Genomic DNA, 19,919 nt, shown 5'->3' on the forward strand with positions numbered 1-19,919 from the left:
GTTTTCTTTATATTGATATGTAACCTATACTAGAGGCTGTGGTCTTTGACCATCAGTAAGTGCTTCAAGTCCTCTTCACTTCCAGCAAGCAAAGTTGTGCCATCTGCATAATGCAGATTGTTATTGAGTCTTCCACCAATCCTGATGCCGCATTCTTCTTCATATAATCCAGCTTCTCAGATTATTTGCTCAGCATGCAGATTGAATAAGTATGATGAAAGGATACAACCTCGATGCACACTTTTCCTGACTTTAAACCACGCACCATCCGTTTATTCTGTTTGAACAACTGTCTCTTGACCTCTGTACAGGTTTCTCATGGGCATGATTAAGCATTCTGGGATTCCCGTTCTTTGCAATGTTATTTATAATTTGTTGTGATCCACACAGTTGAATGCCTTTGCATACTCAATAAAACACAGTAAAATCTTTCTGGTATTCTCTGCTTTCTGCCAGCATCCACCTGATATCAGCAATGATATCCCTGGTTCCACGTCCTCTTCTGAATCTGGCCTGAATTTCTGGCAGTTCCTTGTCGATAATACTGCTGCAGCTTCTTTGAATGATCTTCAGCAAAATGTTACTTGTGTGTGATATTAATGATATTGTTTGATAATTTCCTCATTTGGTTGGATCACCTTCCTTGGGGATAGGCATAAATATGCATCTCTTTGAGGCAGTTGGCCAGGTAGCTGTCTCCCACATTTCCTGGCATACACGAGTGGTCACTGCCAGTGCTGCAGCCATTTGTTGAAACATCTCAATTGGTATTCTGTCAATTCCTGTAGCTTTGTTTTTTGCCAATGCCTTCAGTGCAGCTTGGACTTCTTCCTTCAGTACCATCGGCATCTGATTATATGCTACCTCCTGAAATGGTTGCACGTCGACCAGTTCTTTTTGGTGTAGTGACTCTGTGTATTCCTTGCATCTTCTTTTGATGCTTCCTGCATCATTTAATATTTCCCCCATAGAATCCTTCACTATTGCAACTTGAGGCTTGAATTTTTTCTTCAGTTCTTTCAGCTTAAAAAGCCAGGCTTCCCAGGTTCGATTCCCTGGCTGGGGCTGTAGCCCCTCACTGCCCCGGTGGAAGGTCACACAGCAGTCACAGGTGGATGTTCTGCGCATGTCCCTGGGCCTAGTTTTCTCCAGCTGCTTCTGAAAGGCAAATTTAAAGAAGTTTGTGGGCTATTTTTAGACACCCTGCCCCATTGTTCTGGGGAATGGCTTCGTTTCTGTGCCCTGGCCCATTTCTTGTTACTTCGTTTGCAGTTTTGGGGGCCCTTCTGTTCTCTGTCTTACTAAGTCTCTAGGTTCCACACTCAACCCCCTATTACCTCCCTGATAGTATAGCCTATTTCTCTTTTACTTGTTTCTCCTCTAACCACACCAGTCTCTTCGCTTTTTCTCAAACAGGCACCCTCCAATCTCAAGGCCTTTGCTCCCTGTCTTACCTACAAGGAAGACCAGTTAATATGACTATTATTCAGATTTATACACCAACCACTAAGGCCAAAGATGAGGAAATTGAAGAGTTTACCAGCTTTTGCAGTCTAAAATTGATCAAACATGCAATCAGGATGCATTGATAATCACTAGTCATTGAAATGCCAAAGTTGGAAACAGAAGGATTGGTAGTTGGAAAATACGGCTTTGGTGGTAGAAAAACACTACTGGAGATCAGATGATAGAATTTTGCAAGACCAAGGACTTCATTGCAAATACATTTTTTCAGCAATGTAAATGGCAATTATACATGTGGACCTTGCCAGATGGAATACACAGCAATCAAATTGACTACACCTGTGGAAAGAGACAATGGAAAAGTTCAATATCATCGCTCAGAACAAAGCCAGGGGCTGACCGAAGAACAGACCCTCAATTCCTCACATGCAAGTTCAAGTTGAAACTGAAAAAAATTGGAACAAGTTCACAAGAACCAAAGTATATTCCACTTGAATTTAGAGACCATCTCAAGAACAGATTTGACGCATTAAACACTGATGATTGAAAAAGTATATAGAATAGAAATAATAGTTTTTCATACTCTTGACACTCAAAAGAAAACTCTTAAAACAGCTTACTTTTAATCTTTCCAGAAATAGGTAATTTTAAGCTTGTTGATTTGCTGTTCCTTCTTCTTTTAGCTCTACTTCTGCAACTTTTTTTTAAAACCCCATTGAATTTTATAAGCTGCTTCAAGCCATTCATTTATGGGAAGAGAGGAACACGAACGAATGTGTAGTTGCACTTAGCTTGTTCCCTTGAACATGAATCATAATTCATTCCTGGAAGGGTATTTAAATAACACAAGGTTTCTCCCGTTGCCTTGCCTAGGAAGAATCTGAGGTTCAAAAAGAGAAAATGACTTGCTCAAAGTATCCAACTTGTAAGGGGTCATTATCGAGGCTAGACTCCAGCTTCTGACTCCAGTCCAGGCATTTGCTATGAAATCCTGCTGCCAGCTTGTGATTTCCTTTCCCCACTGGGGAGGCTTTTGGGAGGAACGCAGATCTGTGTCTGTTAGAGGTCATCGGGAGTCCGAGGCTATATCAGGTCTCTAGGTGGAGTTGTGTGTCGATGAGTTGATTCTGACTCATAACGACCCCATATGACAGAGCAGAACTGCCTTATGGGGTTTCCTAGGCTGCAGTCTTTATGGGAGCAGATAGCCAGGTCTTTCTCCCTCAGAGCGCTAAGTGGGTTCAAACCAGTAACCATTCAGTTAGCAGCTGAATGCATAACCATTGCCAACAGAGCTCCTTCTCAAGTCACCTGGACCAATATTAAAGGCAGAATGTTGAGTACGAAGGGTCTGTGAAGGGAGTCCAAAAGTTCCTTCTCTGGGAAAGGCAACCTGAGTAGATAAATTGGAGCAGCACCCCAGGAAAATATCAGAGAAAAATTATCACGAGCCCTGTATTGGAATGTCCTTGTGGGGGATCCAGTTATATCAAGGGCAGTTATCTCCCGTCCAGCCTTTTCTTACGTCACCTCTGGAGCTGCAAGCATTAGACCTAGAGTCCTCTGGATTCTGTTGTGGAGGGATTAGCTGGTGTTGGGTAGCACCTGGACTACTGTAATTTGAGAGAACAGGGCTTTAGGCACAGCTCCTTTTAGCCATGCATTCTGGTCTCTGAGACTCAAAGGGCAGGGCCTTTGCGGGTGGGACTGGGAAGCAAACAGCCAGCTTTTGTTCTTCTTCTTCTGAAGACAACATTTAGCCTGCCTTTACAGCAAAGAGGCCTGGAGAGTTCGTTGTAGAATGTGTCCAGGCAACTTTATCCTCCTGGGAACCAAGAGAGGCAAGTAGAGGCCAGTTTGCTGGAAAACTATGGAAGGGAGGAAGTTGAAGGGAGATAATCTTCCGCAGCCTCTCCTCTGTTTAATCCTTGGTAGCACTTTACTATCCAACTGACTTATACTCATTTGGGTGACATTTATGTTGCATAGTCACAGAAACTAGTGCAGTGCCTGGCACAAAATAAGTATAGAAAAAAAATATTTGTTGAATGAGTGAATCATTTGGTCATGATACATGAGATTTCTATTTGGAAATACCTTTAGAAAGAAGAGGACGTGTTTCTGTACTGTTTCATTATGTGATATGCCAACTGAGAACTACAAGTTTTTTCATTTTCCTTATTAAATCATTATTATTACCAGTTGCCACTGAGTCATTTCTGACTTCTGGCGACATCACTAGATTTCCAGGCCTTTCTTCTGAGGTGCTTCTGGGTGGAGTCAACCTCGAATCTTGGGTTAGCAGCCAAGGGCATTAACAGTTTGCTCCACCCAGGGACGGCTGTTAAATCATTAGTACTTAAACCCAAAAACCAAACGCATTGCTGTCAAGTCGATTCTGACTCATAGCGACCCAGTAGAACAGAGTAGAACTGCCCCATATGGTTTCCAAGGAGCGGTTGGTGCATTTGAACTCTGACTTTTTGGTTACCAGGAATAGCTCTTAACCCCTTCACCACCAGAGCTCTACTCATAGCGATCCTATAGGACAAAATAGAACTGCCCCATAGGGTTTCCAGGGAGAAGCTGGTGGATTCGAACTGCTGACTTTTTTTTTTTCTTATTTATTGTGTTTTGAGTGCAAGTTCTACTCTGTCCTATAGGGTCACTATGAGTCGGAATCGACTCGCTGGCACTGGGTTTGGTTTTTTGGTTTGGTAAGTGAAAGTTCACAATTCAAGTCAGTCTCTCACACAAAAGCTTATACACACCTTGCTATGTAACCCTAGCTGCTCTCCCCGTAATGTGACAGCACACTCCTCCCCTTCACCCTGTATTCCCTGTGTCCATTCAACCAACTCCTGTCACTCTGCCTTCTCATCTCCCCTGCAGGCAGGAGCTGCCCACATAGTCTCATGTGTCTACTTGCACCAAGAAGCTCACACCTCACCAGTATCATTTTCTGTCTTATAGTCCAGTCCAATCCCTGTCTGAAGAGGTGGCTTCAGGAATGGTTTCAGTCTTGGGCTAACAGAGGGTCCAGGGCTGTGACCTCTGGGGTCCCTCCAGTCTCAGTCAGACCATTTAAGTCTGGTCTTTTTATGAGAATTTGAGGTCTGCATCCCACTGTTCTCCTGCTCCATTAGGGATTCTCTGTTGCGTTCCCTGTCAGGGCAGTTATTGCGGGTAGCCAAGCACCGTCTAGTTCTTCTGGTCTCACTCAGGCTGATGGAGTCTCTGGTTTAAGTAGCTTTTTCTGTCTCTTGGGCTTGTATTTACCTTGTGTCTTTCGCGTTCTTCACTTTCCTTTGCTCTAGGTGGGTTGAGACCAATTTATGCATCTTAGATGGCAGCTTGCTGGCTTTTAAGATCCCAGACGCCACTCACCAAAGTGGGATGCAGAACGTTTTCTTGATACATTTTGTTATGCCAGTTGACCTAGATGTCCCCTGAAACCATAGTCCCGAGACCCCCCCTCCCCTGTCCCTGTTACTCTGGCCTTCAAAACGTTTGGTTGTATTCAGGAAACTTCTTAGCTTTTGGTTTAGTCCAGTTGTGCTGACCTCCCCTGTATTGTGTGTTGTCTTTTCCTTCACCTAAAATATTTCTTGTCTACTATTTGATTAGTGAATACTCCTCTCCCTTCCTCCCCATCCTTGTAACCATCAAAGAATATTTTCTTCTGTGTTTAAACTATTTCTCAAGTTCTTATAATAGTGGTCTCATACAATATTTGTCCTTTTGCAATTGACTAATTTCACTCAGCATAATGCCTTCCAGATTCCTCCATATTATGAGCTGTTTCATGGATTCATTGTTGTTCTTAATCGTGGTATAGTATTCCATTATATGAATATACCATAATTTATTTATCCGTTCATGCATTGATGGGAACCTTGGTTGCTTCCATCTTTTTGCTCTTGTAAACAGTGCTAGCTTTTTAAGGAAATGCCAAATCAATTTCCAAAGTGTTTGTACCATTTTACATCCCTACCAGCAGTGTATAAGTGTTCTAGTCTCTCCCCAACTCTCCAACATTTACTATTCTGTGTTTTTTGGATTAATGCCAGCCTTATTGGGGTGAGATGGCATCTCATCGTAGTTTTGATTTGCATTTCTCTGATGGCTAATGATTGTGAGCATTTCCTCATGTATCTGTTAGCCACCTGAATGTATTCTTTGGTGAAGTGCCTGTTCATATCCTTTGCCCATTTTTTTAATTGGGTTATTTGTCTTTTTGTTTTTGAGCTTTTGCAGTATCATGTAGATTTTAGAGATCAGATTCTGATTGGATTTGTTGTAGCCAAAAACTTTTTCCCAGTCTGTAGGTAGTCTTTTTACTCTTTTGGTGAAGTCTTTGGATGAGCATTGTTTGATTTTTAGGAGCTCCCGGTTGTCTAGTTTCTCTTCTAGCACTTTGCATTGCTAATAATGTTTTGTATACTGTTTATGCCATGTATTAGGGCTCCTAGTATTGTCCCTATTTTCTCTTCCATGACCTTTATCCGTTTAGATATTATATTTAGGTCTTTGATCTATTTTGGGTTAGTTTTGTGCATGGTGTTAAGCATGGGTCTTGTTTCATTTTTTTTTGCAGATGGATATCCAGTTACACCAGCACCATTTGTTAAAGAGACTGTCTTTTCCCCCATTTAACAGACTTTGGGCCTTTGTCAAATATCAGCTGCTCATGTGGATGGACTTATGTCTGGATTCTCAATTCTGTTCCATTGGTCTATGTATCTGTTGTTGTACCAGTATCTGGCTGTTTTGACTACTGTGGTGGTATAATAGGTTCTAAAATCAGGCCTCCCACTTTGTTCTTCTTTTTCAGTAATGCTTTATTTATCCAGGGCCTCTTTCACTTCCATATGAAGTTGGTGATTTGTTTCTCCATCTCATTAAAAAATGTCATTGGAATGTGAATTGGGATTGCATTGTATCTATAGAGTACTTTGGATAGAATAGACATTTTCACAAGACATCATGCTTGGTAGAGGGTCAGTGAGAAAGAGGAAGACCCTTAATGAGATGGATTGACACCGTGGCTGCAACAGTGGGCTCAAGCATAACAACTATTTTGAGGATGGTGCAGGGCTGGGCAGTGTTGAGTTGGAACTGACTCTACGGCACCTAACAACAACAACCTATATATTCTAAGGGGCTGTGGTGGCACAGTAATTGAAAGCGCTCAGCTGCTAACCAAAAGGTTGGCTGTTCAAACCTACCAGCTGCCCTCCTGGAGAAAGATGTGACAGTCTGTGAAAGATGTGGCAGTTGGCTTATCTAAAGATTACAGCCTTGGAAATCCTATGGGGCAGTTCTGCTCTGCTCTGTAGGGTCTCTGTGAGTTGGAATTGGCTCTACAGCGGTGGTTAATGGTAACCTATTTTTTTTTTTATGTATTTAGTTACACGTTTCAGTTTTTTTGAAGGGCAATGTTCATTTCTAGTTTATTGGTGTACATTACGTTCTCAGCTCCCGTCAGGCAAGGGGAAATGCACTTGGCGCTGTCTCAAACTTAAAACATCCTTTATTAGCCACTTCCTGCAACCCCTCTGGGAGTCACGAGCTTCAGTTTTAAGAAGGTAAAAGTGAAAATGAAGCCCTGGACCATCTAGGGAAGCAGTGAAGTACTGTTGCAACTCTGGAAAAACCCATCTTCCCAAATTTAAGATGGTAAATTTAGGTTTTGCAAAACTGAAAGGTACCTTTTTGTTTTCCTCATTTTTTAATTTGGAAAAAAAATTTTTAATTTTAATCTTTTCAGACCCAGTGGCGGATTGGCCAGAGAGTCGGCAACAGTTAGCTCCTTGTATAGTGCTCTTCTTGGAGAAGAAACAGAGAGAGTGCAGTTGAGGGCCCGCTGGATCTTTTTTTGCACTCTGTTCTCATTGAACAGCCCAATTACAGTTGGAGGAAGGGAGGCACATTCTTTCAGAACATATTCTTAGTGAATACAGTCTCCCTTATCGTTAGAACACTCCCTCCAGGGATGCTCTTTAGGTTCTATAACTTCAGTATCAAACTGAGGACTTTCTGAGGAATAGAGTAGAGGAAGGAGAGAGCACAGACCTAGAAGACGAAAAGACCAAACTGGCACTATGATTGTGCCTCTGTTCTACCTTCTCCCAACCTCAAATGCAGCCCAGACACAAGCCTGAAGAAGCGTTTCTGGAGCAGAAAGAAATCAATCTTTTAAAATGCCTGAGGTGGTTGGACTTAGCCTCTTTCCTTAGCACTTGGCATCGGAGTCTAGAATTGCCACCTGTCTTTCCATGTGCAAAGGCAGCTGGAAGTGCCTGTGGGTGCAGCCTCTCCCTAATGCTCACCGAGGTACTGCTTAGCAGTCAGCGCCCCGCCTTGGTCTTACATTACCCCAATTTGTTAAGTTGACTGAGCTGGAAGAAAGTGACTTCTTCTTGCTTTTCTCTATTATCCTATTTCCTGTTCTCTTTAAAAATAGTGCAGCCTTCCCCTCCCCTATCCCTTTCTTTCTCATAGGTTTTCCTCTAGGTCTGAAATTAGCTCTGTAGTCTCTGGCCAGTGCTCAGCTAGGTGCTTTACCTCCAGAATCCTTCAAGCAACACGCAGAGATGAGTGTTTTATTTACTTTCAAGTTGAAATACCAGAACTTAGAGGTGTGGGTCCCACAGCCAAGAAAGAAGTCCCCACTAGTAATTGCAGAGCCCTCTCAGGTGAGATCTGCCCGGGTTGTTTGTTCAGTTTCACCCCAGAGGAAGCTGTGAGATCAAATGACTCCCTCATGGGCTCAAAGCCTGTCAGGGGTGGACTTGGCCCAACCAAGACTTTGACACCTAATCCAGGGCACTTTTTAACTACACAGCTTTTCTACGTATTTTAAAGCTCTGTTTCTTCAGACTATTTCTCATGGTTGCAGAGAAACCTTGATGAGAGTAAAATCAGGGCACTGAATTTAACAGAAATAAACAGAGAATAAAAGTGGAAGAAGAGAGAGGAGGGCAGGGAAATGGTGTAGTGAGAAAAAGCAAAATGTCAAGTGCTGCAGCTTAGATTTCAAAGATCCGTTTAATCCACGCTCCTCTTCTCTGAACCGTCTCCAGGCTTTCCTGAACACCGAGAACTTTCCCATTTGGCTTCCCTGGTTTCTAACTTTGACACAGAGGTGATGTCATGATAAAATGAATAGGTGAAATTGCACTTTGGGCATTAGGTGGCCCTAGGAGAAAAGATGAGAATTTTGGGCGTTGCATCTGTAGAAATGAAACCCTTTTTGTCTGCTCCCCGTTCTATGGTGAGTGGTTCAAAATGCAGTTATTTAAACTAAAAAAACCAAACCTGCTGCCGTTGAGTGGATTCCGACTCATAGCGACCCTACAGGACAGAGTAGAACTGCCCCATACGGTTTCCAAGGAGGAGCCGGTGGATTTGAACTGCCGACCTTTTGGTTAGCAGCCGAGATCGTAATCACTGTTGCCATCGGAGCTCTGCAGTTATGTTAGTACAATAAAAATTAGTTTATATCTGGAGCAAGGATTTTTAAAGGTGTAAGTTATGTAGAAATAAGCCATTATAGGTTGAATCTAGTACATAAATATTTACCAAAAAAATCCAAAATTAAACCTGTCGCAGTTGAGTCAATTCTGATTCGCAATAACCCCACGTGTTACGGAGTAGAACTGCTGCATAGGATTCTCTTGGCTGTGACCTTTATGGAAACAGATCACCAGGCCTTTCTTTTGTGGTACCACTGGGTGGATTTGAACCACCAATCTTTAGATTAGTAGTTGAGTGCAAACCGTTTATGCTACTTAAAAAAAAAAAAAAAATTTTTTTTTTTTTTTTTAAGTACTGAATAGGACCTATAAATGTATGCACGACCATTGATTGAGTGACCAAGGTGCCAAATCTATTCTGGCTCCCAAGCTCTTCGGAACCCTGTCCTACCTGATCACTGCCTCCATCTTGGGTGTGTGTTTTGATCTCATGTTCAAGGTAGGATGCAGACTCTTCTTCTTGGCTGCTTAGCATCACCCCCCCCCCCCCTTATTTAGCACAAATGCAACAGCGCTGAGCCTAGAGCCCAGAATTTAGAAAATGATTGGAGAAAATTTGCAAAATGACATAGAGAGAACAGGGAGGGTCAGGAGAGCCAGCATTTCCAATGTGACCCTCCTGTGAGTAAGCATCAGATAGCCCTGGGTTGATGAAAGAAAAAAAAAAAAAGATTGATGCTAATTCTTTTAAAAACGTCTAGCTATTTTAAATCATTGTGAAAGTTTCTAGAGCTCCAAATCGAAGGACCATCTAGCATTCCAGGGCATCGCAGGACCTGACTGAGGCAGAGTACTAAGTGCAAAGGTTGCTCAGCGTGGAACTATAAGTTCAGTGAGCTGTAAATTCCAAGAGCAGGCATCTGATCACAGACTTTTTAATGCCTGAAATTTTTGGAGGGATGAAACTGTGCTGACAATGAGGTGATGGCCAAAATCAACAATGCGAAGAACTGGTGTAGTTGTGCGGTTATGTTAGGGGAATGGCCGTAAAAACCACCTGACTACTGTAAGTAAGTATGATGAGGTACTGAATTTTTCATTTAAATGTTCCTGTAGTCAGCTTTATTTGATGTGAGCAGATGACACCTCCTTAGAGGATATTAACAATTTAAAAAAAGAGAGAGAAATTTTAGTCATCGCTTCAGAAAAGATTGCTTTTTCAGGATGGCTGAATTGAAGAAGTGATTTGTTCAAAGGAATCCCAGATAGAGACATGAAAGGTAGGTATGTAAATAGAGATTTGGATTGACTGAATTGTGTTTTGTGTCACGTGGAGAAGGCTGTGTCCAAGTCACACTGTAGAATCTGACTCTCTAACCAATAGAAGACTGACTCAGAGTTTCCCTGGGCCCTTGCTTTTCACCATTTCCTCTGCCTCTGGTGCCTGGGAAACACGGTTGACAACACTCTCACTAGTGCATTAGCCTTCAGCTGGGGTGATTGAAAACCAACCACATAGAATAACAGTTCCAATCTTGTGTTCCAAAGTAATGACTGCAAAGGCAAATGTCTAGTGAAGACTGAGTAGCACTATGGCAAATGTTATGGTCTATTATTAAGTGCAAAAAGCAGGATGCAAAACTGCATCTCGCTGTGTTCTTGATAAAATCAAGATGTGTGTGCCTTTTGCATCTACTAATCCAAAGGTTCCTAGTCTAAACCTACTCAGTAGCACTGCTGCAGAAGAAAGGCCTGGTGATTTGCTTCCGTGGAGATTGTAGCCAAGAAAATCCTATGGAGCACAGTTCTACTTTGTAACACATGGGATCACCATGAGTCAGAATTGACTCCATGGTAATTTTTTTCTCCAAGGGACAAGAGTTAAATGAAGGTACAAGAAAGCAAAAATATATTAGGTTGTTTTTATAATTAAAATGTATCCAAAGATATAGTTATGTTGAATGTGCCCACATTCACAGATAAAAAATATCTCTTTCAAATTATTATTACCTGGAGTCTGATACTGATGGGATTGGGATGTGGGAAACAGAGAAGTGGAAACTTGAGCATCCAATCAGTAAACATTTGATTGCGTACTGTGTGCAGGCAGTGCTAAGCGTTAGAAGCAGGCAGAGAACACTTCAGTGCACTGGCAGCCTCTTCTATGTGCATGCGTGGTGCCCTTAAATACCTGTGACTCGTGATGACTGCATGCATTTCAGAGTAAAGCTGTGCTCCATGGCGGTGAGCTTTCAGAAGCAGATCGCCAGGCCTTTCTGGATGGGTTCGAACCATCAGCCTCTTGGTTAGCAGCTGAGCACTTAATGGTTTGCTCCACCCAGGGTCCTCTAGATGCAAATAATATGAAACTGACGAATGTTATTCTGGGTCTATAATCCACTGATAGGGGCTCACAGAGGAAGGAGTAATTCATTCTGCCTGGCAGAGTCAGATGGTTTCAAAGGAGAAGTGGTAATTGTATCTTTTTCTTAAGCATGAGCTTGGTGGAAGCGTGGATGTGTGTAAACTGACTCTTGTGCACTCTGGTGCCATCGTGGCTGTTCTCTCCCAGGCCCGTTTGTTGCTGGACGTGAATCTGTGTTGGTAATGATATATGTTACCACATTTTATTTCACAACTGAGCTATAAAGGTGGCATAATTGTTCTCTGTCTTTACAGATAAGAAATGAAGCTCCTTTTAAAGGCTTCATAAATGTGAATCAAAGAGCCTCTCTCCATAAGTTCTGGGGATGGGCAAAGCTGGGCTGGCATCTCTAGCCTACCTCTCCAGGCACCAGAGGGCTTCACCTCCACCTTCCTTTGTACAGGATGCAGTAAATTTGACATTCACTAACTTAGTTTTGAGGGGCCTTGATGGTTCAGTGGGAGACTTCTTGCCTTCCATGAAGGAGACCTGGATTCAGCTCCCGGCCAGTGCAGCCACCACCTATCTGTCAATGGAAACTGTGTGTTGGTATGACGTTGAACAGGTTCAGGGAGCATCCAGACTAAGTGGGACTAGGAAGAAAGGCCTGCAATCAACTTCTGAAAAATCAGCCATTGAAACACTATGGATCACAAAGTTCCGATTCCATCGTGCCTGGGGTTGCCACGAGTCGGGGGCTGACTCCAGGGTAGCTAACAGCAACAATCTGAGATTTAGCCTCTATGCAGTTTTGGGTTAGAGCACTTGTTGCAGTGGTTAACTGCTCGGCTGCTAACCGAAAGGCTGGAAATTCTAACCCACTGGCCACTCTGTGGGAGTCAGCTTCCGTAAACATTTACAACCTTGGAAACCTTATGGGGCACTTCTACTGTGTCCTGTACGATTGCTATGAGTCAGAATCGACTCGACAGCAGTGGGTTTGGTTTGGATGAGCTTTTTTTAAAAAAAAGAAGTTAGCCTATATTCATCATAATTTCCCAGTCACTTGTGTAGTAAGTTAGGTGGTGAGGTAACCTTAGTAATGTGCCTTTTTAAGGACCTTACCTTGCAGCAGAGAAAATAAAGCCCTGGAAAGAATTAGGCTCCACACCCAGTAGTGTGCCGTGCTTTATAGCATAGCCAGCCCATGTGAAGAGCATGTGTGTGGGGGAAGAATCAGGTGATTTATCTGAAGTGAGGATGGTAAGACTGTCACACGTACTTTGGACATGTTTTCAGGAAGGATCAGTCCCTGAAGAAGGACATCATGCTTGGTAAAGTAGAGGGTCAGCAAAAATGGGGAAGACTCTCAACAAGATGGACTGACACAGTGGCTACAACAATGGGCTCAAACATAGCAATGATTGTGAGGATGGCACAGGACCGGGCAGTGTTTTGTTCTGTTGTACACAGGGTCGCTATGAGTTGGAACCGACTCGAGGGCACCTAACAACAAGTGATTTATTATTTTTTTTCCTTTACACTTATTTTTTTGGTTGTTGAGAATATACACAGCTAAACATACATTGATTTGACATTTTCTACAGCTACGATTTAGTGACATTGATTATGTTCTACGAGTTATGCAGCCATTTTCACTGTCCTTTTCTCATTTGTTCCTTCTTCATTAACACAAACTCACTGCCCCCTAAGATTCCTGTTTAATCTTTTTGTGTGTGCATGTGAATTAGGTAAAAGTTTACAGAGCAAATTAGTTTCCCATTTGGTAGTTTTTACATAAAGTCCACAATATGTCAGCACTCTCCCCACTTCCGCCCTGGGTTTCATTTTCTTTCCTTCTGATTTTCTTCTACCCCTTCCTGCCTTCTCATCTTTGCTTTTGGACAGATAGTGTTGTTTTGATCTCGTATTATTGATTGTTCTAAGCAATACGTTCCTCTAGGGTGTTACTGTTTATCTTATGTGCTTGTCTATTGTTTGGCTGGGACTTGGTCTCTGAGAGTGCCTTTAGTTCCCAGTCTCAGAAGGGTCTCTTAGGGTCATAGTCTCAGGGGTTCCTCCTGTCTCTGTCAGACTAGTAAGTCTGCTCTTTTTTTGTGAATTTGATGTTTCGTTCTACAGTTTTCTCCCACTCTGTCCAGGACCCTCTGTAGTGATCCCAGCCAGAGCAGCTGGTAGTGGTAGCCCAGCACCATCTAGTACTTATGGTCTCGGGATTGTGTAGGCTATGGTCATGTGGTCCACTGGTCCTTTGAACTAATTATTCCCTTGAGTCTTTCGTTTTCTTCACTCTCCTTTGCTCCAGTCAGGAAGAGACCAATAGTTGTATCTTAGATGGCTGCTCACAAGCTTTTAAGACCCCAGATGCTGCTCATCAAAGTAGGATGCAACATATGTATTCTATTGTGCCAGTTGATGTAGATGTTCCCTGAGTCTATGATCCTTTGCCTTCTAGCCTAGGAGCTTCATCCCATGAGGTGTTTGGTTATGTCTAAGAGGTTTCCCTGACTATACCCCTCATGCACTCTGCATGAGCCGCACCTATTGTCATGTGTGTAGAAATATCCACCACTAAACCTATATCTGCTGGTGGGTGTATTCCTTTATACCCTCCCACACCTCTTGGCCTATCTACCTTTTGTCCATTTGTTATCGTTGTCTGATAATATTATTGCTGCAGGATTGTCTAAGCTGTAGTATTTTCCATTAAAAAAAAAAACCAAACTCATTGTGGTTGAGTCAATTCCAACTCATGAGGACCCTATGGGACAGAGTAGAACTGCCCCATAGAGTTTCCAAGGAGCACCTGTTGGATTCCAGCTGCCAACCTTGTGGTTAGCAGCTGTAGCTCTTAACCACTACGCCACCAGGGTATTTACTGTAGTTTCCCTTTAGTCCTGTGTTTCTCTCAGTGTCCTCTCTTGCCTTGGTCATGTTGCACTGACTTCTCCCATATTATTTATTGTCTATCCCTTCACCAATATTACCTTGTGTCTTCTAATTGGTAATTTACCCACCCTCCCCTTCCATCCTTGGTAACCCAAAGAATGTTATTTCTCTTTTTCCTATGTGTAAACCTTTTGTTGTTACTTTATAGTAGTGGTCTCAAATAATATTAGTCCTTTTGCAATTGATTTATCTCACTCAGCATAATGCCCTTCAGGTTCGTCCACATTGTGAGATGTTTTGTGAATTCATCATTATTCTTCTTCTTTGCATAGTATTCAATTGTGTGTATATACCACAGTTTGTTAATCCATTCATATGTCAATGGGCACTTAGGTTGTTTCCATCTTTTTTGCTACTGTAAGTAATACTGCAGTGAACGTGGTGTGCATATGTCTATTTGTGTCACGGCTCTTATTTCTTTAGGGTAACATGCCTAGGAGTGGGATTGCAGGATCATATGGTATGTTTATTTCTAGCTTTTTGAGGAAGCGCCATATCGTTTTTCAAAGTGATTGTACCATTTTACATTCCCACCAACTGTGTATAGAGTTCCAGTCTCCCCACAACCTTGCCAACATTTGTTATTTTCTGGCATTTTTATTTATTTTTTTATTAGTGCCAGTAATGTCGGGGTGTGATAGTATCTTATTATAGTTGTAATTTGCATCTCTCTAGTAGCTAATGATCACGAGCTTTTCTTCATATGTTTGTTAATTGCCTGAATGTCTTCTTTGGTGAAGTGTCTGCTCATATCCTTTGTCCATTTTTTAATTGAATTGTTTGTCTTTTTATTGTTGAGTTGTTAAAGTTTACTATGATTTTAGGGATTGGTGCCTTGTCAGATATGTCATAGCCAATTTTTTTCCCCCAGTCTGTATGTTCTCTTTTGGAAAAGTCTTTTCTTAAGCCTAAGTGTTTAATTTTTAGGAAATCCCAGTTACCTAGTTCATCTTATGCTGTGTGTGCATTTTTAGTTATGTTTGGTGCTATAGGAACGACAATGTGGAGGTGGCGTGTGACCTCCTCTAATTTCACAAGGAGGAAGGAGAATCAAGATCAACAGTCCGAGGTTGATTCCTCTGAGGCAGAGGTCAGACATTTCTCCTGTTTCCGCCATCTTTACCAATTCTAACACTAACCGTCCTTCCCATGGCATTCTCTACCTCTCTGCTGCGTTTGGCAATTCTTTGCAGTAGCCGCACAGAGCTCACAGCAGTACTCGCAATTATGGGCTTTATTAGAGAGGTAATAGGTTACAATTCAGATTCAGGAATGCTCAGGATACAGTTCTTCCATCAAGATAGCCTCTTTCAACGGTGCCCACAGGTACACCTCCCTGGCCCTCAATCTCTGCCCTGATTGGGCAAGTATTACAAAGTTACGTGGTTTTGCTGATAAGTGACCAGAGGCACCCTACTCCACTAGCGAGCCTCCTGCCCAAAGACACTCAGCTTTCTCCATCTGTGGGCCGGGAAGCCTACCATGCTTCCTCTGGCTGTTGTCTCTCGCCATCGTTTCTCTGCCACCGCTTCTTGAGAGCTCTTTCTCTCTGTCACCTGGTTCCAGGAGCTTCTCAGGGCAGGGATCCCAGGTACAAAAGATGCATTCTGTGCTCCTGGGTGTTCTCCCTTGGTGGTGGTGGGATTCTTTCTCTGCTCTGGAATTGGCTCTATTTTAAGGCAAAACTGACCAGTCCCCTTTGTGGGCCACAATTACCTTATTTGCACAGTCCTATCCCATCACTTCAGTGGAAGTTACAAGACCAAGGCGAGAAGGACCACAGAAAAGCAATCCATTTCACTACAGTTACTTTGTGCCATATGTTAGGGCCCCTAGTGTTGTCCCTATTTTTCCTCCATGAGCTTTATAATTTTGGGTTTTATATTTAGCAAGTGATTTATTTTTAAGCACTAAATATTTATTGACTCAATATCTCTCCAGGCAGTGTTCACGTGCTTGGAACTGAAATGTCTAACTTGGCAGTGCTGTTTAAGCAAACAAACTCAGTCAGTTGAACAAATGATTAACAGAAAGGTGAGGAGCTCATGAAGTTACCAGCCTTCAGTGGGGAGAAGATGCTGGGATTGAAAGCTCAGAGCGATGGCTTACAGAATGGTCTGCTCAGCCACAAGTGATTTCACTGTGGGAATATGTGGACGCCTTGGCATTAGTACCCACCTGAGGCAGTTTGTTCTTGTGTAGTATTAGGTTTCAAGTTAGCAGGAGACTGAGCAAAACAAATCAAAGGAGCTCCTTCAGAAATGTTTCAAAGAAAGGTAGAAATCTAACACAGAGGTAAATAAAGATGGAAGGAAGAAAGAAAAAAGTCAAGAACCTAGAGGTAGAAGAAGGTCAAACAGACAATACCAAGAGGACGTCTCTGGATTCTAGAGAAAATGTAAGTTAAATATGTCTACACTCTGATCATATCTGAAGAGACGTTTTACTCATTTCCTGGTTTGAATGATGAGATCTCAGAAGCATTGTCTTTTTAGCCTGTCTCTTATTACTACCCTGATTTTTTTATTTGTTTACATTAACAAGTTACAGGAGAATAAAACTCTTCCAAAGGGAGCTCTGTCAAACACTTCACAATTAGCAGAAGTCTGTCATCAGATTTTTGAGGGGAAGGTTTTTGATGAAGTTGAAAATGCCTTGAAAATGACCCTCAATGAATCTACCTGTGATGAGTACTTGGATCTCAGTCACTATATAACAGAGACACTGTCTACAGAAGAAGCTGCATTCCCTTTGGCTTACACAGTGACCATCCACAAGGACTTTGATACTTTTGAGAGGCTCTTCAGGGCGATTTACATGCCCCAAAATGTCTACTGCATTCACGTGGATGAGAAAGCCACAGTTGAATTTAAAGATACAGTGGAGCAATTACTGAGCTGCTTCCCAAATGCTTTCCTGGCTTCCAAAATGGAGCCAGTTGTCTATGGGGGCATTTCCAGGCTCCGGGCTGACCTGAACTGCATGAGAGACCTGGCCGCCTCGGCGGTTCCCTGGAAGTACGTGATCAACACCTGTGGGCAAGATTTCCCCCTGAAAACCAACAAGGAGATAGTTCAGTATCTGAAAGCATTTAAAGGGAAAAATATTACCCCAGGGGTGCTGCCTCCAGATCATGTCATTGGACGGACTAAATACGTCCACCAAGAATTACTAGGTAGTAAAAGCTCCTACATGACTAAAACAAGAAAATTAAAAAGTCCTCCTCCTCACAATATGACCATTTACTTTGGGACTGCCTATGTGGCCCTCACAAGGGAATTTGTTAATTTTGTCCTCCAAGATCAACATGCACTTGACTTACTCTCCTGGTCCAAGGATACCTATAGTCCTGACGAACATTTTTGGGTGACACTTAATAGGATTCCTGGTATGTATATCTCTTAACTTTCATTTTTATGGAGAAACACTGTTTTTGATACTGAAAATAAACAGCTTACAGCAGGAAATTGTATTAAAAAAAAAAAAGTTGTAAAACTTCCCTCCAGTGGTTAAGAGTTCGAATGCTAACCAAAGGGTCAACAGTTCAAATCCACCACCACTCCTTGGAAACCCTGTGGGGCAGTTTTACTCTGTTCTATAGGGTCGCTATGAGTTGGAATTGACTTGAAGGCAATAGGTTTGGTTTTTAGATTTTGTTTATAGTTTCAAATGTTGTTGTTTTTTTAATCCTTACAGCAAGTCTGCTCACAGGGTGAGTGATACAACTCATCTCCATTTTATAGATGAGGAAACTGAGGCATAGTGATTGGGAGGAGGGCTGAGATAGAGCTCAGTTATCTGACTTGATTTTGCTGATGAGCCAAGTTGCGTTTTGGGGCCCACAGACCCATTTCAAATAGGAGCTGTCGTCTTGAGGCAGCAAGAGATTGAGGAACCATTGCCCATGCAAATGAAAACTTAAGAGTAACACCTTAATTCCTTGTTATGAATTGAGTTGTGACCTCCCCCCCAAACTTGTGCTGCAAGTTCTAACCCTTATACTTGTGGAGGGGAGTCCTGCTGGGGCAGAGGTTAAGAGCTACAGCTGCTAACAAAAAGGTGACAGTTCGATTCCACTGGCTATTATTTGGAAACCCTGTGGGATAGTCCTACTCTGTCCTGTAGGGTTGCTATGAGTCGGAATTGGCTCCACAGCAATGGGTTTGGTTTTTGGTGTATACTTGTGGATGTAATCCCATTTAGGAATAAGGTTTTCTTTGCTATGTTAATGAGGCCATAGCAGTGTAATGTATGTCTTAAAACAATCACTTTGAGCTATAAAACAAGCCAGTTAGGCACAGGGAAGCAAGCAGAGATGGTGAAGATAGATGTCATACCACATTAAGATCACCAAGGAGCATAGGAATAAAAGCTGACAGAGAGAGAGAGCCTTTCCCTAGAGCCTGAGCCTTGAATTCAGACTTCTAGCTACCTAAACTGTGAGATAATAAATTCATGTTTGTTAAAGTCATCCACTTGTAGTATTTCTGATATAGCAGCACTTAGTAACTAAGACAGCCCTCAAGATGATTGGAAATGGATTACTACACATTTGGTTAACAGCTCTGATGATGCAAAAGGTTAAACGCTCAGCTACTAATTGAAAGGTTGGCTGTTTGAACATACCCAGAGATCTCTCAAGAAAGGCCTAATGATCTGCTTCCAAAAGGTCACAGCCACAAAAAGCCTATGGTGCACAGTTCTACTCTGAAATACGTGGGAGTCGCCATGAATTGGAATCAACTCAGTGGCAACTGGTTTGGTTTTTGGTTGGTTAGCAGTAACTGATCAGCAACTCAATAGAAAATAAATGCACTGAACTTACGTATTTCAAATACTAAAAGAGGTAGTCCCTGAAATAGTTACTGTGCTATGTATAGATGTCTACTGTGTGGTATGAAGGATCCTTGGTAGAACCGTAGAGCCCCTAGATGGTCTAGCCAACTCTTGCTGCACCTGGGGTAGTCCTGAAGTAGACTTGGTCATGAGGAGGTAAGAGAACTTGAAACTGTGATGGCCATCTTGTTTAACTGTTGACTCCTACTATTTGGAAATCTGGACCATTTCTGCTTGGAGAGCCCTTCAAGTTTATGTGTGTTTTTCTTGAGCATTTTAAGATCGTTCCAGTTGATTGCAGTGATCGAGGATTTATTTTTAGGATTTTCAAAGAAATAAGGCCAGAAAAAATTCTCACAGCTGAATTCTCACAGGCCTCACGAAGACCTAGAACGACACTGTCCCATAGAAATATAATGTGAGCCACGTAAGTAATTTTATATTTTGTAGTATTTACTTTTAAAAAACAAAAGAAAAAGAAAGGTGAAATTAATTTTAAAACGTATTTTATTTAACCTAGTATATCCAAAATATCACCACAACGTGTGGCACTAGCCGCATTTCAAGTGCTCTAGGTGGTTGGTGGCTTCTGTAATGGGCTGGGCAGAGAGGCCACGTGTCATTGCTGCTTTAGGTATAATGGTCAGACAGCAGCTCTGCCGCCCAAGCAGCACTGAGAAGTCAGCCATTCACGTGCCTCAGACTCTTCATCTCTGCTCATTGTGCTTTACCTACCTCCTCTTTATCTGAAGTTCTTACCTCTGCTTCAGAGTTTCCACTTGCGTATGCTGTCTACTACCCCATGG

General features: G+C 42.3%; 1 protein-coding gene across 1 annotated transcript; it reads left to right on the plus strand.

Moving 5' to 3' along the window:
• Nucleotides 1-16,159: 16,159 nt before the first annotated feature.
• LOC100675128 (N-acetyllactosaminide beta-1,6-N-acetylglucosaminyl-transferase-like) lies at nt 16,160-17,836 on the plus strand. The gene has a single exon (XM_003417852.3). The coding sequence runs from the start codon at nt 16,741-16,743 to the stop codon at nt 17,680-17,682; it is 942 nt and encodes a 313-aa protein (XP_003417900.1). The 5' UTR covers nt 16,160-16,740; the 3' UTR covers nt 17,683-17,836.
• Nucleotides 17,837-19,919: the final 2,083 nt, after the last annotated feature.

This window comes from Loxodonta africana, chromosome 1, assembly GCF_030014295.1.
Source record: "Loxodonta africana isolate mLoxAfr1 chromosome 1, mLoxAfr1.hap2, whole genome shotgun sequence".
In the NCBI taxonomy this organism is placed as follows: Eukaryota; Metazoa; Chordata; class Mammalia; order Proboscidea; family Elephantidae; genus Loxodonta; species Loxodonta africana.

What these genes read in the sequence shown, in the direction of transcription:
- LOC100675128 (XM_003417852.3), top strand. Translation starts at nt 16,741, where the DNA reads ATGATGAGATCTCAGAAGCATTGTCTTTTTAGCCTGTCTCTTATTACT.